The sequence below is a fragment of the Anabrus simplex genome, chromosome 1 (genome assembly GCF_040414725.1).
Source record: "Anabrus simplex isolate iqAnaSimp1 chromosome 1, ASM4041472v1, whole genome shotgun sequence".
Lineage (NCBI taxonomy): Eukaryota > Metazoa > Arthropoda > Insecta > Orthoptera > Tettigoniidae > Anabrus > Anabrus simplex.
The window spans coordinates 1048035098-1048059237 of NC_090265.1; the positions used below are offsets into that span (position 1 = coordinate 1048035098).

The 24140-nt window shown below is 36.4% G+C and overlaps 1 protein-coding gene across 1 annotated transcript in view; it reads left to right on the forward strand.

Annotated features, from left to right (window-relative positions):
- LOC136857942 (cytochrome P450 6k1) overlaps positions 1-24140 on the forward strand; it is a 168559-nt gene that overhangs the window by 116572 nt on the left and 27847 nt on the right. Inside the window, exons 5-6 of the mRNA XM_068225210.1 lie at positions 491-624; positions 23040-23247. Coding sequence (XP_068081311.1) covers positions 491-624; positions 23040-23247 — 342 coding nt within the window. The remainder of the gene's footprint in view (positions 1-490; positions 625-23039; positions 23248-24140) is intronic.

Below are 24140 nucleotides of genomic sequence, written 5' to 3' on the forward strand. Positions count from 1 at the left end.
GTGGTAAGAACCCAATTAGAATATAGTTCCAGTATATGGGATCCACACTAGGATTACTTGATATGAGACCTGGAAAAGGACCAAAGCAAAGCAGCTCGATTTATTCTTGGTGAATTCTGATTAAAGAGTAATGTTACAAAAATATTAGAAACATGACATTAGTAGATGAATAAGCTTGAGTGGAACTATTAAACATATGAAAGATCAAAATATGAAGATAAAGTTGAAATTTAAGAGGGAAAATAAGAACAAATAATCATTTATAGGATGAGAAATAAGGGACTGGAATAATTTATTATGGAAATTAATTTCCAAGTTCAATGAACACATTTGAAAAAGAAACAGTTGATAGGGAATCTGTCACCTAGGTGACAGCCTTAAATACAGATCATTGACAACTGTACAAACAGCAAATATGTTTTTATTTTTAGGCACATTCATTACAGAACTATCTAAATTACATAAAAGATTATTTCACATTCTGTTTCAGATGGAAGGCTGTTAGATCCTTACTGACTCCAGCCTTCACCATTGGAAAGATTAAGCCTCAGTTAACACTCATGGAACCAGTATGCAAAGATCTGATAGATTTTATTGAGAAAGAAAGTTTTAAAGGAAATCCAGGTAAGATGATACATTCAGATAACATTATAACTTGCAAAAATATATTATTGATGAATTTAAGATTTGTATCTATAAATATATTATAATATATTACCTTGTTCATGAATAATATTATAAAGGTTGTTCAGTTGAAATATTGACTGGTATCTAGAAACCTATATTATATGTATTGGACAATATACAGTATATAAAATGACAGCATTCTGATGATAGTTTGAGAGGGTCTACAGATAAGCACTTTCACTATTCAGGCACCTGTACCAATGATGAACAAGTTTCTCTGTATCTTCCACAATGAACAACGCTGGTTGCTGGTTGAACCACTCTTCCGCAGCATCAGGAACTGCTTGATCGGTAGTGAAATGATTACTCTTGAGGGCTCTGCTTAGTAGATCAAAGACGTAACTGTCTCAAGGGGAGATATCTTGGCTATACGATGACTGATCCATAAAACTGTAGCAGAAAAAGCACCGAGTGTCCATCGTTGCATTAGCAGGAATGAACTGAATTAATTAACTATCTCTGATTCCATATTTTATCATCTCATTTGTTCTTTACACTTACCATTAGATGCTAGTATCATTCCTGAATGTTCTATTTTATTCCCCTTTTTATTTTCCTCTCCAAATTGAAATCCAGCACACCTGAAGAATGCTACTACCATCAGCATATTCAAGAAAGATGATCGCAGTATATGTGGCAAATATGGTGGTATATCCCTGCTGTTCATAGCTGATAAATTTCGTGCAAAGATTCTACTTAGCTCTCTCCAGGTTGTCTCTGAGAATATTTTGCCTGAGTCTCAGTGTGGTTTCTGTCCCTCAAGAGGCGCAATTGACATGACCTTCTGTGGAATGTAACCCCATGAAAAATGCAGAGAACAACAGCAACCTCCCTATTTAGTGTTTTATGATTTTATGATCTGGAAAAGGCCTTTGACTCTGCCCCGAGGCCTGTTACAGTATGCGGGCAGTGTTGAGATGCTTCAGGAAGATTACCTCAGTTACTGGAAAAGGCCTTTGACTCTGCCCCGAGGCCTGTTACAGTTTGCGGGCAGTGTTGAGGTGCTTTGGAAAGATTACCTAACTTACAACTCATGGAACCAGTATGCACATATTAGGTAGACTTCATTGAGAAAGAAGGTTGTAAAGGAAATCCAGATAAGATGATGTATTGTTGGCATTGTTTGAGCACTTCATGATGGTATGTCAGGTTCTCCATCAGATAAACCCCTCTGATGCTCTTCGTATCACGCATGGACTGAAGCAAAGGTGTGTACATGCCCCAATGAATTCTGTATGTAGCTGCTATGCTTTGTGATTCATCATGTATCAACAACTCTAGCATTGATTTAAGGTATCGTCTTGACAGAAGTCTCTTCATTTTGTCTTCTCATAACTTGGGAACATCTTGACTAAAATATGCATCTTAGAAGAGGATGTGGAAATCAGACTCCATGCTGATCATTTGGCACTTGGTCGGCTATCCAAGCGGGTTTTTAGGAATAAAGACTAACAATTCGTACGAAACTCATGGTGTATAAATAGGTCACCATCACATCATTGCTCTATAGATGTGAAACCTGGACCCTGTACCACCTTGACTTTAAGAAACTTGATTATTTTCTTCAGCACAACTTTGTTCAGTATTAAATATCAAATGGGATAACCATGTCTCAAATCTTGCAGTTATTGGAAAAGTGCGTTTGAACTGCGTAGAATCCTCAATCATCGGTCATCAGCTTTGGTAGACTGGGCATGTATGTCGTATTAGCGACACCAGGCTTCCTTGCCAATTCCTTTATGGTGAACTTGATTCAGACACAAGAACCTCTGGTGCCCCCTTGAAGCATTATGAAGACCAGCTTAAACAAACCAAGAAGGTCACAAACAACAACCATCAAACCTGGGAGACACTTGCCAAAAACACTTACTTTGGTGCCAGCCCTTCTTTCTCAATGAAGTCTACCTAATATGTGCATAATGGTTCCATGAGTTGTAAGTTAGGTAATCTTTCCAAAGCACCTCAACACTGCCCGCAAATTGTAACAGGCCTCGGGGCAGAGTCAAAGGCCTTTTCCAGTAACTGAGGTAATCTTCCTGAAGCATCTTGAACTGTATGAGCAAGAGCATTGCAGGCATGAAGAAGTTGAAAGATAATTATGCATACTCCGTAAGATGCAATCTCGTCCTTTGTCATCCCTCTAGTGAAATCTGCGTGGGCGTATGTTTCAAGCTAAGACTGGTTTGTTCAGTCATCAAAAGTACAAGCACAAACAGCACTGAGTGATAGCAGATTGTAACAGGAGAACTTGTATACTCGGAAACGGGTAACAGCCACTGCCGCCGAAGACAATGACCCAATAATCGTGTAAATGTTTCATTTCATGCTGGTATAACTTTCTCCCACTTGTCCCAGTTGTTTCTAAGGTTGCTGGAAATTCCCATGTTTGTTTCGGTTTTGGGCGGGGGTTTAAGGGGATTGATATAGTGAACAAACTCCAAAATGTGGACATTTTAAATAATTTTTATATCAGCTTCTACTGTAGGCCTATATACAACGAAAATATCTAAATGAAGCATATAATACGCGCACTTTTTAGTGACAGATTTTTATACTCGTTTGAGGAGTAAGAAGGGAGCACTGGCGGTTCCGATAGTACTGCCAACTGAATGAAAATGAAATCTGAATTGAATCGATAATATGATCGATCGATATGAATTTTCTAAACTTTTATTATCTTACGCCAACAACTATGACACACACACACACACACACGCGCGCGCGCGCGCGCGCGCGCGCGCAATATATATATGATACTATATAACATTTCCCGATGCGAAACGTGTTCCTAGCATGAATTCTATACTTTGGGTTTGTTGTGTAAACAACAACAGTACGAGTACTTAGAGTGTACGCCAGATGTCGCACAGCCATGATAAGCGATTTTTAGTTAGTGTTTCAGAGGTTGCCAATACGAATCTCGAAGATAACCGAAGTCGACCGATTCAGCCAAGACTATCTACAATAATATCAGACCTTAATACAAAAACAACATGGCCGATGCATCGGTTCCATGTAAACACGCCTGTGATACGTAAACATAACCTTTTGATTATCGTATTGAGTTGCTAAGCTGTCAATAATAACGAACAGAACACTTAACTTTGCGTAATAGACCAATATTATCTAGAAATACCCTAAATTAAGATAAGCAGTGTGTCGATAATTCAAAATATAAATATTTTCTGTGATCTAGTATGGTAAAGGAAATCGGTAATATAGGACTGCATTCTAAAATAACAGTCCTGGGGGAATATTTTATGCGTTTCAGTTCAGTCAATTAATTAATCGATCACCATCACCAATGAATCGAATTTAGGGCTGTCGTCCAAGTGGCAATTACGTATCAATTCTCTACCTACGGTAGTCTTTTTCTAAGTGGAAGTTGGAAATTTATCTAATTGGTGTAGATATAGTAGGGGGCACCCTTGGCAAATTATTCCAGACCGTAATTCTTCTTCCTATAAATCAGTACTTGTTTTAGAAATGCATTCATTTGAATGACATTGCTATTACCATACGCTTTTAAATATAATAGCCTACCTCGTTCAAGAAAATTGTTAGAAACGAAACCTTGTCATGAATTTCAATTCTCTCATAACAATTATTCTGATAATGATCCACCAAACTGCTACATATGTTTCACTTCAGATAATCACTAGGAGAATCAATTTTAAATTCTCTGGTAGCGTATGCATTTTCGTATAATGCACTTGAACACCCAACTCGTTGGTAACGTAAATACGTAATGTAAGTGGCAGTATATCAGTTGATACCTTGTCCTCTTATTTATCAAAGAGAATGTAATCTTCATTCACAGATAAAATATATAGCTTTATCACTTTTTATAGGCTCACTTTATAGGCCCACATTTTTCCATTAGGCTGTTATGAAATACAATACGATTCCATAAATAATTTTGTTTTACAGAACATCAGTTCATATACAGTTGCTTCTCACCTGGACGGAAACAGCTCTACTGGCCCGTCAAAATCTTACAGTGCGGTTAGGTGCTTGTACCTAAACAGCAGGAGTATCCGAAACAAACTTGAGGAAATAGAAATTCTGTTGCACGTTATAGGCCAGTTAGATATATTGGTTGTGACAGAAACTTGGGTAAAAAGTGAGGAGGCGAAATACTATAATATACCAAATTATAGAAGCATCTTTTCTGGAGGCGGCTTAGGTATTTATATTTCGCACTGTTGGAAAGCAAATGTGAAAATGAATTGTGAACTTGATTATAGCTTGATATGGGTTGAAATTTATAGGGATAAATTTAGTAGTAGTAAATATAAAAGTATTGATTTAATAGCGGGATATAACCCAAATAGGAATAATGCCATACCATTTCTAGCATCCCTCGAACATTTTCTAAGTAAAACAACTAACAATTTATACCTATTTTTGGGTGACACGAATAATGATATCTTAACTAGTGACCAACTAAAAAGAAAATACATGAACCTGTTTTCTTGCTATGATTTCAAGCAATGCAATAATGTATATCCAACACGAATATGTGATACCATAAGCACTTTAATAGATCATGTGTCTATAAATAATTCGGGATATATATTATTATTTATCAAATGTTGGTAGCTATATAAGTGACCATAATATATTAATATTTGATATTCTTTTGCCAAATTCTAAATCTCCATCACAATCACTTGAACTGAAAAGGCTGAAAGCAATTAATGTAGACCAAAATAATGATAGACCTGAAAGTAGTAATATCACTGAACATAACACAAAAGTCATAAACAACACTACTAGTAGAATTGACATAATTTATAATTCCTTTATTGACCAGCTACCGCTTAGTACACAAAAACAGAAAGCACAAGTCATCGAACACAAAGAATTGGTAGCTTGCCATGGATATCTTCTGAACTTCTCAGCCTTATTAAGCGACGTGACATTTTACATGCAAAACTTAAAAATCCCACCCTAAAGAATAACATCAATCTCAATCAGGAATATCGCAGGTGTAGAAACAATGTGACAAATCTAAAAAGGAGCTTAAAAACAAATATTACTCTGAAAAATTTAGAATTCATAACAAGAACCCAAAGGAAACATGGAAAATAATCAATGAAATCATACATTACAGAAAAACAACAAAAGGCGATAATTGTACATCTCTAGAAATAGATAACAAGATAATTACAGACAGTCAGGAAATATGTGAATCATTAAATTTATATTTTAAAAATATTGCTAAAACCCTGGCTTCAGCAACCCCTCCCCAGAGCACTGAAACACTTGCGGTTCATAGTTACTTGAACTCATTTTACCTATATCCAACTGATGAAACAGAAGTAAGATCTATAATATCAAATCTAAAAAACAAGAGTAGCTGTGGGCAGGATGGTATAACTGCCAACTTTCTAAAAGAATTCCAGTATTCTTTAAGTGGGATGCTAACAGATATCATTAATGAATCCTTGGCATCTGGTACATTACCTAGTGAGCTAAAAATAGCTAAAGTAGTTCTTGTCTTCAAGGGTGGGGAGGGAGAAATCCTAGTAACTATAGGCCTATCTGTATTCTTTCCATAATCTCCAAAATATTAGAAACTATTGTTAAAAAGAGACTTCTCACTTTTTTAAACAAAAATAATTTCTTTTACAATGCACAATATGGCTTTCGTGAGAACTCTAACACTGAAATAGCAACCGTAGATCTCATAAATATGCTGCAAGAGTCAATAGATTTCAATAGTTTTGCTGGTGGGTTGTTTATAGATCTAAAGAAGGCCTTTGATACAGTGGACCATGAAAGACTGTTAGCTAAATTAGAGAGAGCAGGAGTTCGTGGTGTTGCATTGAAGTGGTTTGATAATTATCTGTCCGATAGAAAACAGTATGTCGTGCTGAATAACTGTAGGAGCTCAGCAATTAGGGTAACCCATGGCGTTCCACAGGGGTCAGTATTAGGGCCGAATCTCTTCCTAGTCTACATCAATGATATTGCAACTTGCCGCTTGAAAGGACGTATCACACTGTATGCCGACGAAACAAACTTGTTCTATACTGGTTGTAATATAGACTCCATTGTTAAAGATATGCAGGAAGACCTCAATACTCTGTGCTTTTGGTTTCAAGCAAATAAATTAACTATTAATGTGCAAAAGACTAATTATATGATAATGACAAAACAAGGTCAGAATGAAATCCCACACAGTAAAATATATATGCAGAATACTGAAATAAAACTAGTTAGAAATGTCAAATATCTTGGGTTGGTGATTGATAGGAACTTGAACTGGACATACCATGTTGAAAACATTACTAAAAAGATTACACCTGTTGCAGGAATTTTAAAGAAACTTAGTTATCTTATCCCACAACATCTTCTAAAACAGATCTACTGCTCTTTAATTCATAGTCACCTACAATATTTGAATGTAATCTGGATGCGCTGTAAGAAGTCTGACTTTAATGAGCTAATGGTAGTACAAAATAAAGCTGTTAGAAATATACTTAATCTTCCCTACTTAACACCAATAAAATATCTATACTTAAGTGCAAAAATACCACCCCTAAGCATGAGTGCAGAATTCAATACAGCTGTACTCATGTATAAAATAAAACATAAATTTATACAACACAACATTACATATACTCTGAATTCTGACAACCATCCATATAGTACTAGGCATGCAAATGACTTTGCCTTATACAATGTTTGCTCTTATAAATATGGTATAAACAGCTATAAGTTCTCTGTGATCCAGTTATTTAAAACATCCCTGTGGAGATAAAAACAGCACCAACTTTGGCAAAATTCAAACAAAGAGTCAAGCATTATTTTTGGGAAAGGTACAGTGCTGTTTAAATCAAAATATCAGTTGTCATTTAAAGCATTCTCCCAAATAATCTTGCAAACTGTCCGGATCTATTCTTGTACCTCTACAACTTTTATGTTATGTAAATGTAAATACTCTGTAATCTGTTCTTGTACCTCTGCAACTCTATGTTATGTATATATACTGTAAATACCCTGTAATCAATTCCTGTACGTCTGCAACTTTTATGTTATGTAATTGTGTAAATAATCTGAAATCTATTCTTGTTCTTCAGCAACTCTTATGTTATGTAAATGAAAATAATCCATAATCCATTCTTGTACCTTTGCAAATTTCATGTTATGTAAATGTAAATACAGTCAGAAATAATTCTCTGTTATCCTCATATTGATGATGTACATATTTCATATATTGTATGTGTTTATATGTTCATATGTTCAACCGTTTACTAATTATCTTATATACACAAACTATATTTTGATGTGTAAGTGCCCGCCAGTATGTAATGTCCTGTACAATTCCTATGCATGAGCCTGCAGGCTCGTTGGAATTAACTGAAATAAATGAATGAATGAATGAAAATCCTCAAAAGGTACAGTAATTGAGAAATGTACTAGGATTGGCACCAACACAGAGTTTTGCCCTTATTCGAAAAAACACAGCCATTAAGTACACGGAACACATCCTCACTATTGACAAATTTATCCCCGAATGTTTTAATGCACCCTAATAAACTACTTGTAAGTGCGAAATCGTCACGATGCATTAAGTACCGTACACTTGATCTGAATATAACTGCATCTGCTGTAATATGAATTACATCCAGGCATGCAATACGATCGACACGTCCTAGCCCTGAAATTCTGCATGAACTTGCTCACTCCAGCTGATCTGGAAACAATGAGGTAACCTTTCCTTGTGTTGTGCCCGCTTCATTTCCAAGCTCTCTTTTCTTAATTTCAAATTTTTGTCCTTACATAACGAAACCTGGATCCTGAAAACAAATTTCTTAAAGTACACGAATTTAAATGTGAAACCCTAAATGATTATATTAAAGATAGAGTTTCAGAAAGTAGATCATGTGAATTGAAAGGCCCTCACATAAATGCACAAAGCATGAAAAATAAATTTGATAATATACAAATTATCTTAGATCAGATTAAAGAAGTAGATATTCTTGCAATCTCCGAAAATTGGTTAACCAACAAACTAACCCACGCTTTTGAAATAAAAAACTACACTTCTCATCATGTGGTAAGACAGCAGATAGGTGGGGGTGTTTCGCTTTATGTTTCAAACAAATGGAAAAACAATGTCATAAATGAAATAAATTAATCTCATAGCATACTGCAAGTCATGATTACAAAAGGAAATCAAAGATATGAAATCATTACCATTTATAACCCGCAGGATAGTAACTCGCCAAGTTTTTTATTTGATCTAGAAAATATCCTAAATAGCAGTTCAGGGCATACCTCAATAATACTTGGAGATACAAATATAGACTTGCTTTCTACCTCCAGAAAAAGAACTTTGTATGACAATTTAATAACAACTTACGGCTATGTAACATGTAATAACAAATACCCAACTAGAGTAACGAAAACAATCTCCACATTAATTGATCACATACTTGTCACAAATAGTCGTAAAAAATGTCATGTATTCAATATAACAAATAACGTAAGTGTTCACTACCTACTGGTATGTGAAATTTCTAGTGAAAAATCAGTTCCAGTAGTACCAATAATCAAAGATAGTGGTAAGCAAATTGTAAATTACAACAAATTAAATCAGTATATCCTACAAAATAAATTTAAATGTGAGGAAATGGATATAAAGACTTATTATAATAAATTTATTGAGTATATTAGCACAGGAATTGAAACCAGCTCAATTTCAATAAAAAGAAAGAACCCCAAAGACATTCCCCTAAAACCTTGGGGTACCCAAGAATTACTAACACTGATTCACATCAAAGACTCACTGTTTTCAAAAACTAAAGTAAAAAACCCCTCTGCAGAAGTAATTGAAGAATACAAAAGGATCGGTAATAAAATAACCAAATTGAAGAGAGAGTTACAAAAAAGGTATTATGAACACAGATTACAGAATTGCAAAAACCAAAAAGAAACATGGTATGTAGTCAATGAAGTGTTAAATAGGAAGCTAGGACATAAACATGAAATCAGTCATCTGGTGGTAAATGATGTCAGCATTACAAACACAGAGGACATATGCAATAATCTAAATGAACTACACGTTAATGTAGCCGAAAATATAAGAAAAGGTCTTCCTGAAGATGAGCAAGTTCATGGCAGCACAACAGCTGAAAGTCAAACTAATAGTATTTTCATGTCTCCTACTGATGAATGTGAAGTGCTCAAAATTATCACTTCTCTAAAAAATAAAAATAATTTAAGAGAAGATAAAATAACCAATGTCATGTTAAAAACCTGTGTTGAAAGTTTAGTGCCATATATTGTGGAAATTATTAACCGTTCAATTCTCAGTGGAGAAATACCCCAATTACTCAAATGTGCCAGAATTGTACCTATCTTTACATCAGGAGATAACACAGATCCATCCAATTACAGACCAATTAGTATATTATCTGCAATTGGAAAACTCATAGAAATGGTAGTAAAAATTAGATTGGAAAATTTTCTGTGTAAAACTAATTACTTTTCCAATAATCAATATGGGTTTCTCCCAAATAGAGGAACTGATAATGCTGTATTTGATACAGTAATAGATGTTCAAAAGACCTTAGAGAAAATAAATTAGCAGCAGGGCTACTCATAGATCTTAAAAAAGCATTTGACCTGGTTGACCACAAAATACTTCTGAACAAGTTAAAATTAGCAGGAATTAGGGGTTTAGCACACAAATGGTTCCAAAATTATTTATCAAATCGAACACAATATGTGATGATTAACGATACTAAAAGTTCTAAGCAGCAAACAAAAACGGGAGTACCGCAGGGCTCAGTACTAGGTCCTATTCTATTTCTGATTTATATTAATGACATACAATCTCTAACACTAAAGGGGAAATGTAAAGTATTTGCTGATGATATCTTAATAACTTACAAAGGACTATGTGAAACGCAAATTATGGAAGACATAAATTGTGACTTGGACAAGTTATCGGACTGGGCTTTATCTAAAAAAGTGATCATAAATGTGACTAAAACAAAATACTTAATCTTTCATAAAACAGCCCATAAGATAACAGCGGCTAACGCTGTTACCCTAAAGGACAAAGTAATAGAGCGAGTCAACTCAGCTAAGTATTTTGGTATAATATTAGACTCAACACTTTCCTGGAAAAGCCATATTGATTATGTAATCAGCAAAATTACCCCTTTGATAGGAATAATGCACAGATTAGGATACAGTAATTTTTCTCGTCAACAATTGAAGTGTATACCTATATTATGCAATGATCCACCCACATCTGACATACGCAAGCTTTATTTGGGGAAGATGTAGGAAAGATTACATTAATAATTTGGAAATCCTACAAAAAAGAGCCATCAAAATCATGTATCACATGAAGTTTTTTCAGAGTCAAATATTCTGCCATTCCATAAACAAATTGCATTTTCATCAGCAGTCTTTATGTACAAGCTAGACAGGAAATTAACCCATTCTACTGTTAACATCTCCCATTTTAGTGAAATTCATGGATATGAAACTAGAGGATCATTAAGGATATATCCATCTCACTCTTATTCAGTAAAATATGGAGTGAAAGGCATAGAATCATCAATGTTTAGGGAATATAATGTGTTGCCTCCTGTTATAAAGAACTCTAAATCGGTTATATGTTTTAAGAAAAAACCTTAAGGAATATTACTCTTTTACAGATATCTTGATATAATCTCTATATAACTTGCGTTAATTAATTCAATAATATATATATTGTCCATATTTAATATATTACAGCCATGCAATATCTGAATGTACATCTGAAAAACTATGATCCTAACATGTAAAAAAATGTACTTGTCACTTTACAGAAAAGCCATTGTCCATGAAATGTAATTATTGTGTCGCCTTAAAAAAGTATGTACTGTATTGTCCCTATTACGAGCCAGAGGCTCATGGGACCTTTTGTCACCAATAAATAAATAAATAAATAAATAAATAAATAAATAAAATAAAATAAAAAATAGTTTTAAAACCAAATTTCAATAAAAAACACCACTACACTAACGTTTCTTAATCAAATCAACAGAAAGAACTAAACTGATGCTTCGCACATGCTCATGTTTACATTTGAACAAACCGATCGGGCCGCCATTTTAGCTTATTTCGATAGCTGCATTAAGGTCTGATATATTGTAGTTGGTCTTGATTCAGCACTAGGACAGGACGAATAGAAATTAATAGTGTGACGACTCCGTCTGAATCACATGTTAACCGACATGGTGTACATGTTCTCCGCCACCTGCAGCGCTGTTGTCGATAAAAGGACCAAGTACGCGCGCTTTTCGTCGGCTTACTGTGGAAGTGTGCAAACAGTTTGTGGCCTATTTCAGTAGTTTTATACATTATCCAGTTGTATAAGTGCAAAATAGGTGGCATTAACTTTTCATGAACTGAAAAGTGAAAAAGATTATGCATTTGAGAAGTAGTTTTTTTTTGCTAGGGGCTTTACGTCGCACCGACACAGATAGGTCTTATGGCGACGATGGGATAGGAAAGGCCTAGGAGTTGGAAGGAAGCGGCCGTGGCCTTAATTAAGGTACAGTCCCAGCATTTGCCTGGTGTGAAAATGGGAAACCACGGAAATTTGAGAAGTAGGACGTATTCTTTGACATATGCTTCAATTTACTACCGCATGTGAATATGCCTACAAATTGCAATGTCCCGGGTTGTAATTCGGGTTACAATAAACATTCGAATGATAAGGGTCATTTTTGTTTCACCCTCAAAAAATCCCACTCTGTTCTTAAAGTGGTCGAAGGCTATCAGTCAGATTAGAGCCATGGCAAAAGCTGGTTGTCAAAGAGAATGCCAAAATCACAAGTACAGTTCAGAAAAAAATTACAGTACGCTTACCTTTGATCAGCCGCCATTATCTTTTTTTTTTGCTAGTTGCTTTACGTCGCACCGACACAGATAAGTCTTATAGCAACGATAGGATAGGAAAGGCCTAGGAGTTGGAAGGAAGCGGCCGTGGCCTTAATTAAGGTACAGCCCCAGAATTTGCCTGGTGTGAAAATGGAAAACCACGGAAAACCATCTTCAGGGCTGCCGACAGTGGGATTCGAACCCACTCTCTCCCGGGTGCAAGCTCACAGCCGCGTGCCCCTAACCGCACGGCCAACTAGCTCGGTCCACCATTATCAAGTTGGGAAGATGAACAAATAGCTCCTTTCACCAGTTCAAAAATTAATGTCATTCAACAGTTCTGTGGGTATATTATTAAACATGCAAGCGAAGTGATAGGCTGTACAGCATGTATTGGTTCTATGCAAGACAATACAGGGGAGGACCTAACAAGTCTAGAAGAATATTTTAACGCATCCAACTATCTTATTTATCCATCGAGTGAATTAGTATTGTTTTCTCGTGTAGATGAAGTTGTTGTGAGAAATATTAGTGTAAAAGAGGCATACTGGGGTGAAATATTTCAAGAATGCCTGGATAGTTTACCTTCAATTACTGTTTCTTATAGACTTGGGTGCTGTACTGAACATGCTCAGGACTTGGTACCAAAATTAATTTTTCATTACATACGATGCCGTTTTTATTTCCGAACAAAAGAAGTACGGAAAGAAATGCAAGCTATTACGACCGCAAAACATACCCGGAAAATGTCCAAGGTGTCCAGTTAACTGAGTGATGGGGTGAAGTGCTGATAAGATTCATTAATTTGAGCATGTTAATATATAATTTAACTTAAGTAGTTATGTAGGAATTACATATGTATGACATACCGGTACGTAACATCATGTGGGTGCCTGCAGTTTTAATGTGTTTATATTACGCAGCATGTATTAATACACTAACAGTCGAACATGTGTTTTTAAAGTTATAGCTGATAACTGCAACTGAGTTTGATGTTGTGGTGAATTAATGAAATAGCTCTATACACACATGCCCGTTTGACATATTCGTTAAGACACTGACGAACCAATTTCAGAAGTAATGTCATTAAATCATTACTAAATGTAAAATATTTCCTACGAATTTGTCACATATTACTTTCAAAACAAGGAGCACTATAATCTTAATTTGCACGAAACACAGATCGCACATAAACACAGTCATCGGTCAGTAAAGAGAATGCACATTCCTGAAACATAATAATAATAATAATAATAATAATAATAATAATAATAATAATAATAATAATAATAATAATAATAATAATAATAATAATAATAATAATAATAATAAACACGGTTTTAAATAATTTATTTAAACGATAAATTCCTAATTAAGTCACATCAGATCTCATTTAAAATCACATGTTAAGGGACAGCTGATCCCTGTTTACCTTCACCAGCGCCGCGTAGTGTAGGAACATGTCAAACAGCAGAAGTCGTCACACTATGTACTTCTGTTAGTCCTGGCTAGGGTGTAAATCTATCGCTAAAAAGTGCACAGATGATATGTACATTTGTTTAGTTATTAGATGTTTTATATTAAGGCTGAAGATGGCCAGCCCAAGCCGAAACTAGACCCTAGTGAATGTAAATCAAAATATTGCATATATAGTATTGAAAGGTGGACAATTACAACATTAATTCAATAATTATTATTGTGTTATCCTCCCTACAGTCTCAACCTGACACCCAGCGATTTATCTCTGAAGAAGCACCTAGGTGGTGCGCCAAACCCGCGTCCAGGTACGACACATATAAAAATACTCCGGTCGCACAATAATCTCTCAGGATAAATCTTCATGTAAATAATTCCGCTTAACGAGAATTCAGAAGAGAAATTCGACCTCAATGAGACATAATTCAATACCGAATGAACGTCTCCATTCTACCGCATACAATATCCTTCCAACGTATGTATAATCAGAAATCGCAAACATCCACTTAAGACTAAGTTATCCTACAATAATTATCTAGAAATCAATTACTCACACATATAACAAACTAAAATAAGAAGTTTATTGATCTAATTTAATTCAGAAGAAAAGAAAAAGTAACTCATTAAAATATTTGCTCGATGACTTCTAAAATAAATTAACATTATCCATGGATTTAATTTATATCAGCGTTGACTTAAAATGATTCAATCTCAATCTTGATATGAGCTAACACTTTGTTTTCACATCATCATTTGATATTTCAATGTTTAATTAGTTCATCACAATATTTAAATAATAATAAAATTAGAAATCAATCATATCACTGTTTAAAATGACACATGATACATATTTAAATGCTTTCTCTCAAATTACGAATTCTAAATTGCTTTGTCGATATTGCTTCATCTCTGTTTATCTCCGTTGAATGACATGCTAAGGTTACTAAAATCTATTGCCACTTATAAGCTTGGCACCTACCAGCCTAGTCTTACTATATTTAAGCATTCGTGAAAATCATCACATATTCCCAAAATAAAAATAATCTAAACCTCATTGCTAACTCTACTAGTTCTTAACTAGCCATAATTTCAACCTCTTATTCCATATTTGACTTTTCATGAAGCCTTATTTGCATTGAAAAATTAAGTGACTCCTCTCAGTTTAATATGATAGCTCAATATTATCTCTGACGTCAATGTTATTCAACACAGCTACACATACATCTTATCTTTCAATTCGTGCATTACCTCTAAATGACATTTGCTATGGAAATTTCCTAACAACACAGCCTTATTTTAATGTAGCAAGACCCATCTGCTCTTATATATGCGTTTGGGTTAGCCATGCCTACCTTGTCTTACGATATTCCCACGAAGTATTAATCATTCTATGTACGGTACTTGCTTCCTATAATTGATCCAGAATATGAATATTTATACTTAGCATCCATCATTACATCTCTGCTGCATCTACTTTCATAACACTTCATTTCATTTCTTTCATATTACTCCATTAACTTCTATATATCGCTCAATTCAATCAATTATAAATATCAATATTACCATTTTCCTTCATATCATAACCTCTTCACATATAACACAACTTCCACGACGCATTGAGCTTCATTACATCTATATTCGCTTCATTGGATCATAATTCATCTCACAGAATAATATTTAACCTTTTCATGACGTAAATCGACAAGGAATAACTCATACAATCTACACTCCCTTTCGATATCATTTCATTGTGAAGCTTAATAAGCATGTTCAGCTTCCAAACCCATTTTAAAAATCCAATGCGTGAATATACTATCATTTTGCTGTGTGATTCGCAAATAATCATAAATTCCTCAGCTATCATAATACACTCAATACGTGTATAATCACTTCTTCAAGATATATAGATTTTATCACAGCTTAACCTTGTAATACTTAATTCAATCATTGCACCTCACTGAGTCACTTGTTATATATACTTCACAGTTACTATAAATTTCATGAGATTACTACATTCTAACTTAATCAAGAACTATAATTTAGTAAGCTTAGCTTGTCATTCTCTGGCTATGACGACTTTGTAGCTCTCTGCACTACATCTGTAGTCCTTGGCCGGCTGGATACTATAGGTCAGCTGGAGTCCTCTCCTCGCCTCTCCTCACCAAACTCGGAATCGAAGCAATACACGCCTCAAAAAATTTTTCGGCTGGGTGGCCCTCATCTTCTACCGCAACTTAGTCAGCCCAATAAAAACATAAATAGGTAGACGCCAAGTTGGCAGTCGCCTCCCCAACCATGTCATATTGCATAATCCCAGGCGTGGACCTCGCTATGCCTGAAGATGACATATATGAAGACTTGATAGCTGCGGACATCCCGGCTAGCAACGCCTATAGACTGATGGACCGCACCGCAAAGAAAACAACACGTGATAGTACATCTAATGGAGGAACAAGACAAGCGCCGCCTTCTCACCTCAGGTGTCACAATTCATAACAGGACTTATGCAGTGGTACCAGTTCCCCCATATATCCTGCGATAGCTTGCCGCACACCCCCTCCATATTCCCATCCTCCAGGAACCTCCACCTTATACAACCCCCCCAATATCGCCTTCCCTACCATCAACTACCACCACAACAACTATCACAACTTCTGTTTGTACCCCTTCCACAATTCCAACCACCAATTGCACCTCCTTTCACCCTTCACCAATAATGTCAATATCCCACCAAAATTCACACCTTCCTCACCACAGCAACCCCCCCACCACGTAAGAAGTAACTGAGGCTGCTCCACCGTTGGCACCAGCGAACTCCGTCACCCCGTCAGCAACAACGCACCAGACATCACCGCCTCCACAAGCTAGGTTCAGCTGCGTGCTACGGGGAGTAGCACCTGACATCACAGACACCGATATACTTCAAGAACTTAGAGCAGCAGGCATCCCTATACAAAGAGCCACCAGGATACGCAGCGCCCATGGCCCTACATACATGGTGTGTCTGCAACTACCAACTGAAAATAACCTCAAACAACTAATAAGCACCGGAGTCCAAATCCAAGACCATTATCACAGAGTAGAGCCCTCGCACTCGCCACCCCCACCCAGCCGCCAACCTCCAGTCACTGCACATCACCGCCCCCGCCCACCCCCACTCCAATTCCCCCATACCCACAAGACTACACCCCCATCCCCAAACAGGTCTCAACCTCCCATTTCAACCAACGTACGATCCTTTTCACCTCCTCATAACCTCCCTCTACAACTTCACCGCCACTATCCATCTCCTCACACTACACCTAAACGACCCCAGACCAAATCTCTCCTTCCCACCAACATATATGTAAAGTCAGAAATTGTAATGGCACTGTATATATGTAACACATCTGTATATGTAACTCAGTAAACCTTGAATCTGTAGCTGCATTGTATATATAACACATCTGTATACGTAACTCGGTATGTACTTTTAAAGTTAAAAATTTTTCATGATTGTTCCATATTGAATAGAGAAATATACAATATTATACAGTAGGAAGGATCCACCTTTCAATACTCCGTTGTTAAGTTGAACCAAATAGAAGTTACAACCTGTTCATTTGGGACCAGTTTCAACACATTAGAAGTGTCATCATCAGCCAATTAGCAAAGCAGTGCAAAAATTAAGTCATAAGATCTAAAAACAACTAGCACAATGATCACAGACAAAAATAAACAATATTTCATGTCGAAGCAATTCGAGTTGATGTTCATAACACAAAGATCACAGTCAAAAGAGTAAAAGGAACACCACAATTTCGTGCCGAAACAAATCTAGTTGAAGTTCATAAGCAGGTCTAGTACAATCCTGTTATGCTGCATTCACATATGAAGACGTACGAAGATGCTGTATTTGAGATCGATAACGAGTTAAAGGATTTATTCTAATATGCAGACTTGAAGGATAACTCGTTATGAAACTGAACTTGTGATATGCAGTTATGTATAGTTTTTGCTAGGCAGGTCTTGTAGGCATTTGTTTCTCCGGCCGAAGAGTAAAAGGTGACGTAATTGAAGTCTTAGGAAAACAGTGTAGGACTTACTTTCGACAATTCGAAGCGGATATATAAATTAGAAAATAATTTAAATCTTTAAAAATAATAACACCAAGTAAAATACCATATTTTTAAAAAAGAAAAAGGAAGAAATTTTAAAAGAAATTACAGTGTGAAGCTCAACTCGAAACAGCTTGTCGTGGTGATTGCTAAATGAATGTGAGATAATAAATAGAGAAAAGGGTGGGGAATAATGAGGGTGGGCGGGAAAGGAAAATGGCGGGGGGTATCTAAGGAGGATCATGGGGGTGTTGTGGAAGGGGGAAGTGGCATGAGAGGGTATTGCAATAATAATAATAATAATAATAATAATAATAATAATAATAATAATAATAATAATAATAATAATAATAATAATAATAATAATAATAATAATAATGTTATTTGTTTTACGTCCCACTAACTACTCTTTTACGGTTTTTGGAGACGCCGAGGTGCCGGAATTTAATCCCGCAGGAGTTATTTTACGTGCCAGTAAATCTACCGACACGAGGCTGACGTATTTGAGCACCTTCAAATACCACCGGACTGAGCCAGGATCGAACCTGCCAAGTTGGGGTCAGAAGGCCAGCGCCTTAACCGTCTGAGCCACTCAGCCCGGCAGAGGGTATTGTGTAAATTGTGAAAGATTGATCCCTTACTTGTCGACTTCAGGTTATTTAAAATGGAGATGAGAAAATCGAAAATGGCATTGGGCTTCTCAGAAATATCATTTAGGTTAAGATTTGGATTGAAAAACTGGTCGAGGTGTATAAAACAGTTTTCAGTGATGTCTAGGAGAGGGCCTTTATTTAGAGTGCTGATAATTTCAATATCCTGGTCTATTGTAGTGAAAATATTCATTCACATTCAATGTAAATTCCCACCGTATTGCTAATGTCTTCAAAAAACACAATACCGGTACCGTGATTTTTTTCGAACTAATAATAGAAACCTTGAATTATTACATAACTCCAACTCCTTAAATAAAACAAGTGTCTTTTCTAAATCAGGCGTATACCGTTTTAAGTGTAACAAATGTAACTCTTCTTACATAGGTCAAACTGGTCGTAACTTCAAAATTAGGTACTTTGAACACGTTAATGCAATAAAATACAACAGATTTTCGGCAGTGGGACAACACATACATGACACAAAACATATTTTCACTACAATAGACCAGGATATTGAAATTATCAGCACTCTAAATAAAGGCCCTCCTAGACATCACTGAAAACCGTTTTATGCACCTCGACCAGTTTTTCAATCAAAATCTTAACCTAAATGATATTTCTGAGAAGCCCAATGCCCTTTTTGATTTTCTCATCTCCATTTTAAATAACCTGAAGTCAACAAGTAAGCAATCAATCTTTCACAATTTACACAACACCCTCTCATGCCACTTCCCCCTTTCACAACACCCCCATGATCCTCCTTATGTACACCCCCGCCATTTTCCTTTCCCGCCCACCCTCATTATTCCCCACCCTTTTCTCTATTTATCATCTCACATTCATTTAGCAATCACCACGAGAAGCTGTTTCGAGTTGAGCTTCACACTGTAATTTCTTTTAAAATTTCTTCCTTTTTCTTTTTTAAAAATATATTTTACTTGGTGTTATTATTTGTAAAGATTTAAATTATTTTCTAATTTATATATCCGCTTCGAATTGTCGAAAGTAAGTCCTACACTGTTTCCCTAAGACTTCAATTACATCACCTCTTACTCTTCGACCGGAGAAACAAATGCCTACAAGACCTGCCTAGCAAAAACTATACATAACTGCATATCACAAGTTCAGTTTCATAACGAGTTATCCTTCAAGTCTGCATATTAGAACAAATTCTTTAACTCGTTATCGATCTCAAATACAACATCTTCATACGTCTTCATATGTGAATGCAGCATAACAGGATTGTACTAGACCTGCTTATGAACTTCAACTAGATTTGTTTCGGCACAAAATTGTGGCATTCTTTTTACTCTTTTGACTGTGATCTTTGTGTTATGAACATCAACTCGAATTGCTTCGACATGAAATATAGTTTATTTTTTGTCTGTGATCATTGTGCTAGTTGTTTTTAGATCTTATGACTTAATTTTTGCACTGCTTTGCTAATTGGCTGATGATGACACTTCTAATGTGTTGAAACCGGTCCCAATGAACAAGTTATAACTTCTATTTGGTTCAACTTAACAACGGAGTATTGAAAGGTGGATCCTTCCTACTATATAATATTGTATATTTCGGTATGTACTTGTAAAACAATTCCAATAAAAGCACGGAACAGGCTGCCTCTTAGCGAAGAGGCCCCATCTCCACATCACCCTAATAAAATCTCCTCCTTTACCCATCTCCTAACTCCAGCAAACCTCCACAACCCGGTCACCACTCCTGGCCACAGAGAGGGCATCACTCTCTAGGTGGCCCTAGGTCCTCTCCTTCATCGTGTTGGTTGGCTGGCTGGTTACATATTCACCTCCAGGTCGGTCCAACACGAATTTAGCAAGTCATAAGCATCTTCTCTCTTCTCTCTCAACATAAAATAATCCCAACAAGTAGGAGTTCATTTTAATGTTTCTTGAAGACCAAATATTTCATCAATACTCTTATATTTGCTTATTGAGCTGACATTTCTCAAAATATTTAACACTGGGTTCAGTGTATTTCCAATCTTATCTTTGCTTTCATTTTTACATGGAATTTTATGTAATAATTTTGCTCTTTAAAGTTTAAGAATTTCTTAATCTTGCTTTCTTGGTAATAATTCTTGGCTATTTTCCATCCTCCAATCTCTATCCTCAAATAAGCTTCAACATGTTGTTGCGATCCTTGTCAGACCAGTTGATGGGCGTATTTAATTCAAATTTCCTTATTGCACGCCACAATTCCTTTCTTCTGCACTGAATACTGTGTATTACGCCGTATCTTATTCATAAAACAAGTAATATATGAGTATTTTGCTTCAAATTGACTAATATCTTTCTCTTCTGACGCAGCTGAAATCTTCTGTGCCCGTCCAGTATCTCGGCAAATTAGTTAGAGTGATAATATATTAACATGTACTTGTTTCTTTTCAAACAATCGACTTGATATTTTTATGTTCTCTATTCACAGCCTTTGAAATTGTGCGCTCTTTACTCGATCTTGGCCTCCTGTGAACTTTTAAATTATAGTTCACTTCATATAATTCTGACTTGTGTGGGCTATACCTCCACTCTGATGTCATTTTAGAACACATCAGAAAATGCAATGGGCACAGTGGTAAGCGATTCAACAAAGATATGTCTGCATGCCATCATGTTGTGGCTTCAGGGGCTGGATGTATATTTCCTCCATACTGGCATCAATGCCTTAGTGTACCATTGGAAAAAGTGATTGATGTGTTGTGAAACAGTACTGTAAACCACTAGCAAAAACAACAGACATTTCTCACCTGCTCATGTCAGTTTACAAGATCATGTTTGCTACCTTGATCAGCCAGCTTCCATACAGTTCTTAAGACGATAAATTAATCCCAGTTCTGGAAGACTTTATTTTTAAAAGTGGAATATCCAAGAGAAATATTTAGATAGACTGCAAAAGATATGAGAGACTGCCTGTGACTTTAATTTCCACCTCTATCTTGGAATCTACTCTTTCACAATTTATTAAGAACGTGTCTACTTTCACTAAGAAGTTATCGGAAAAATGAATATCACACACAAAATAATTATGAGTCAGCTTTCTGGCCTTTCTAGGGATAGCCTTCTTCCATTTTGAAAAAGCTTTTCTGTCTTTAAGTGATCTGAAGAAATGTCTACCTGAGGAAGATCGGTCATATCCAGATCTACATTCGGATATAAAACATGTGGATATGTTGCTGCTCCAGCTTTTCCATGTTGCTCTCTTCAAATACTATGTGGTTTACACATAAAGCTCAGTAACTAATTAAGCAATAAGGTGAAAACTACACTGCCTAGACGTTTTTTACATAGACAATGAATAGCAACAAAATGATTAGCACCGGGCGAGTTGGCCGTGCGCGTAGAGGCGCGCGGCTGTGAGCTTGCATCCGGGAGATAGTAGGTTCGAATCCCACTATCGGCAGCCCTGAAAATGGTTTTCCGTGGTTTCCCATTTTCACACCAGGCAAATGCTGGGGCTGTACCTTAATTAAGGCCACGGCCGCTTCCTTCCAACTCCTAGGCCTTTCCTATCCCATCGTCGCCATAAGACCTATCTGTGTCGGTGCGACGTAAAGCCCGTAGCAAAAAAAAAATGATTAGCAAATCTTGAGAAGACTTCAGATAAACATGATCATGCACTTATGGCAATACTAGCATGCTGCTATTTCAGATGAAAGTGCCGCTGGTCTGCAGCGGGGCATGACTCTCTTCAGTCGGCTTATGTGTAGAAGTGGAAGAGCTTACACTTCTTCTTATTATTATTACTCTACGTTTTGACGATATGTTAAAAGAAAAGAAAAGTATTTAGTATGTGTATATAATTATGTTACCGTCCGACTCGTTGGCTGAATGGTCAGCGTACTGGCCTTCGGTTCAGAGGGTCCCGGGTTCGATTTTAACCTTCATTGGTTAATTCCAATGGCCCGGGGGCTGGGTGTTTGTGCTGTCCCCAACAACCCTGCAACTCACACACCACACATAACACTATCCTCCACCACAATAACACGCAGTTACCTACACATGGCAGATGCCGCCCACCCTCATCAGAGGTCTGCCTTACAAGGGCTGCACTCGGCTAGAAATAGCCACACGAAATTATTATTATTTATTATGTTACCCTGTATGCATATGTATGCCTTAGTATATTTTAAAGTTATTTCAGTGTTATTTTCCACTAAATCACCACAGCTGACAAAAAGAAGAGTCCAATAGTTTTCAGTTAAATTATGTTTCAGATGGAATAGAGGCCAAGGAGCTGGCAGCAAAGTTCACAACAGACATAGTGGCTACATGTGCTTTTGGGATTGAAGGCAATTCACTCAAATATGAAAATGCTGAGCTGAGAAATAAAGGAAGAGATCTTCTGTCTACATCGATGTGGAATAAAATCAAATTTATGATTTTATTCTTCTTACCTTCTTTGGGAAAATTCTTAAAAGCTAGGTGTGTATTATGATATGAAATATTATAAATGATAAGGTAATGATATTCACAGCTTCAACTCATGTTAATTATAATTAGGTATACCTCTTGTCCTGAGGAGGGGTTTAGCTCAGCTAGTTCAACAAATGATATCTCGCTGTGTGGTTAGGGTCTCATAGCTGTGAGGTTGCATTTGGGAGATGGTGGGTTTGAATTCCATCGTCGGCAGCCATAAAGGTGGATTTCCATGGCTGCTACTTCCCATATTCTAGCCCTTTCCCATCCTTCTGTTGTCGAAAACCTTTGATGTGTTAGTGCAACATTAAACCACTAGCAAACACAAGAGGACATCTCTCACCTACTCATGTTAGTTTACAAGATCATGTTTGCTACCTTGATCATCCAACTTCTATAATGTTCTTAAGATGATAAATTAATCCAAGTTCTGCTTCCCAGAGCAAATTTAACACTTTAGCAGAGTTTACGGGGATGTTATTGCAATAAATAGAAACAAACAGTTATCTATGTGTAGGTCATCTGAACACTACCACCACCACCACCACCACGACCACCACCACCACCACCTTAGTTACCGAGTTGCAGACTTTTAGAACTGGTGCAACCTAGGTAGCCTGTCAACCATTATAGATATTCCAATCGTGATATCTAGCACCGAAAGCAGATTTCTCCAGATTGTTGAGTTAATTGAATGTACCACCTGAGATCTTTAATATGTCAAAAGGAGTGCCAAGATTTTTTATTGATAGATCTGTGAACTAGTGATCATGAATTGGATACTCTATCACTGATCCACTGATCCACTGAGGCGGCTTTCTGGCTAGAGATCTGGTAGATTAAAAGTGGACTGACTATTACTTGGTCTTTAACAATTTTCAGGCCACAGTATTTTGACT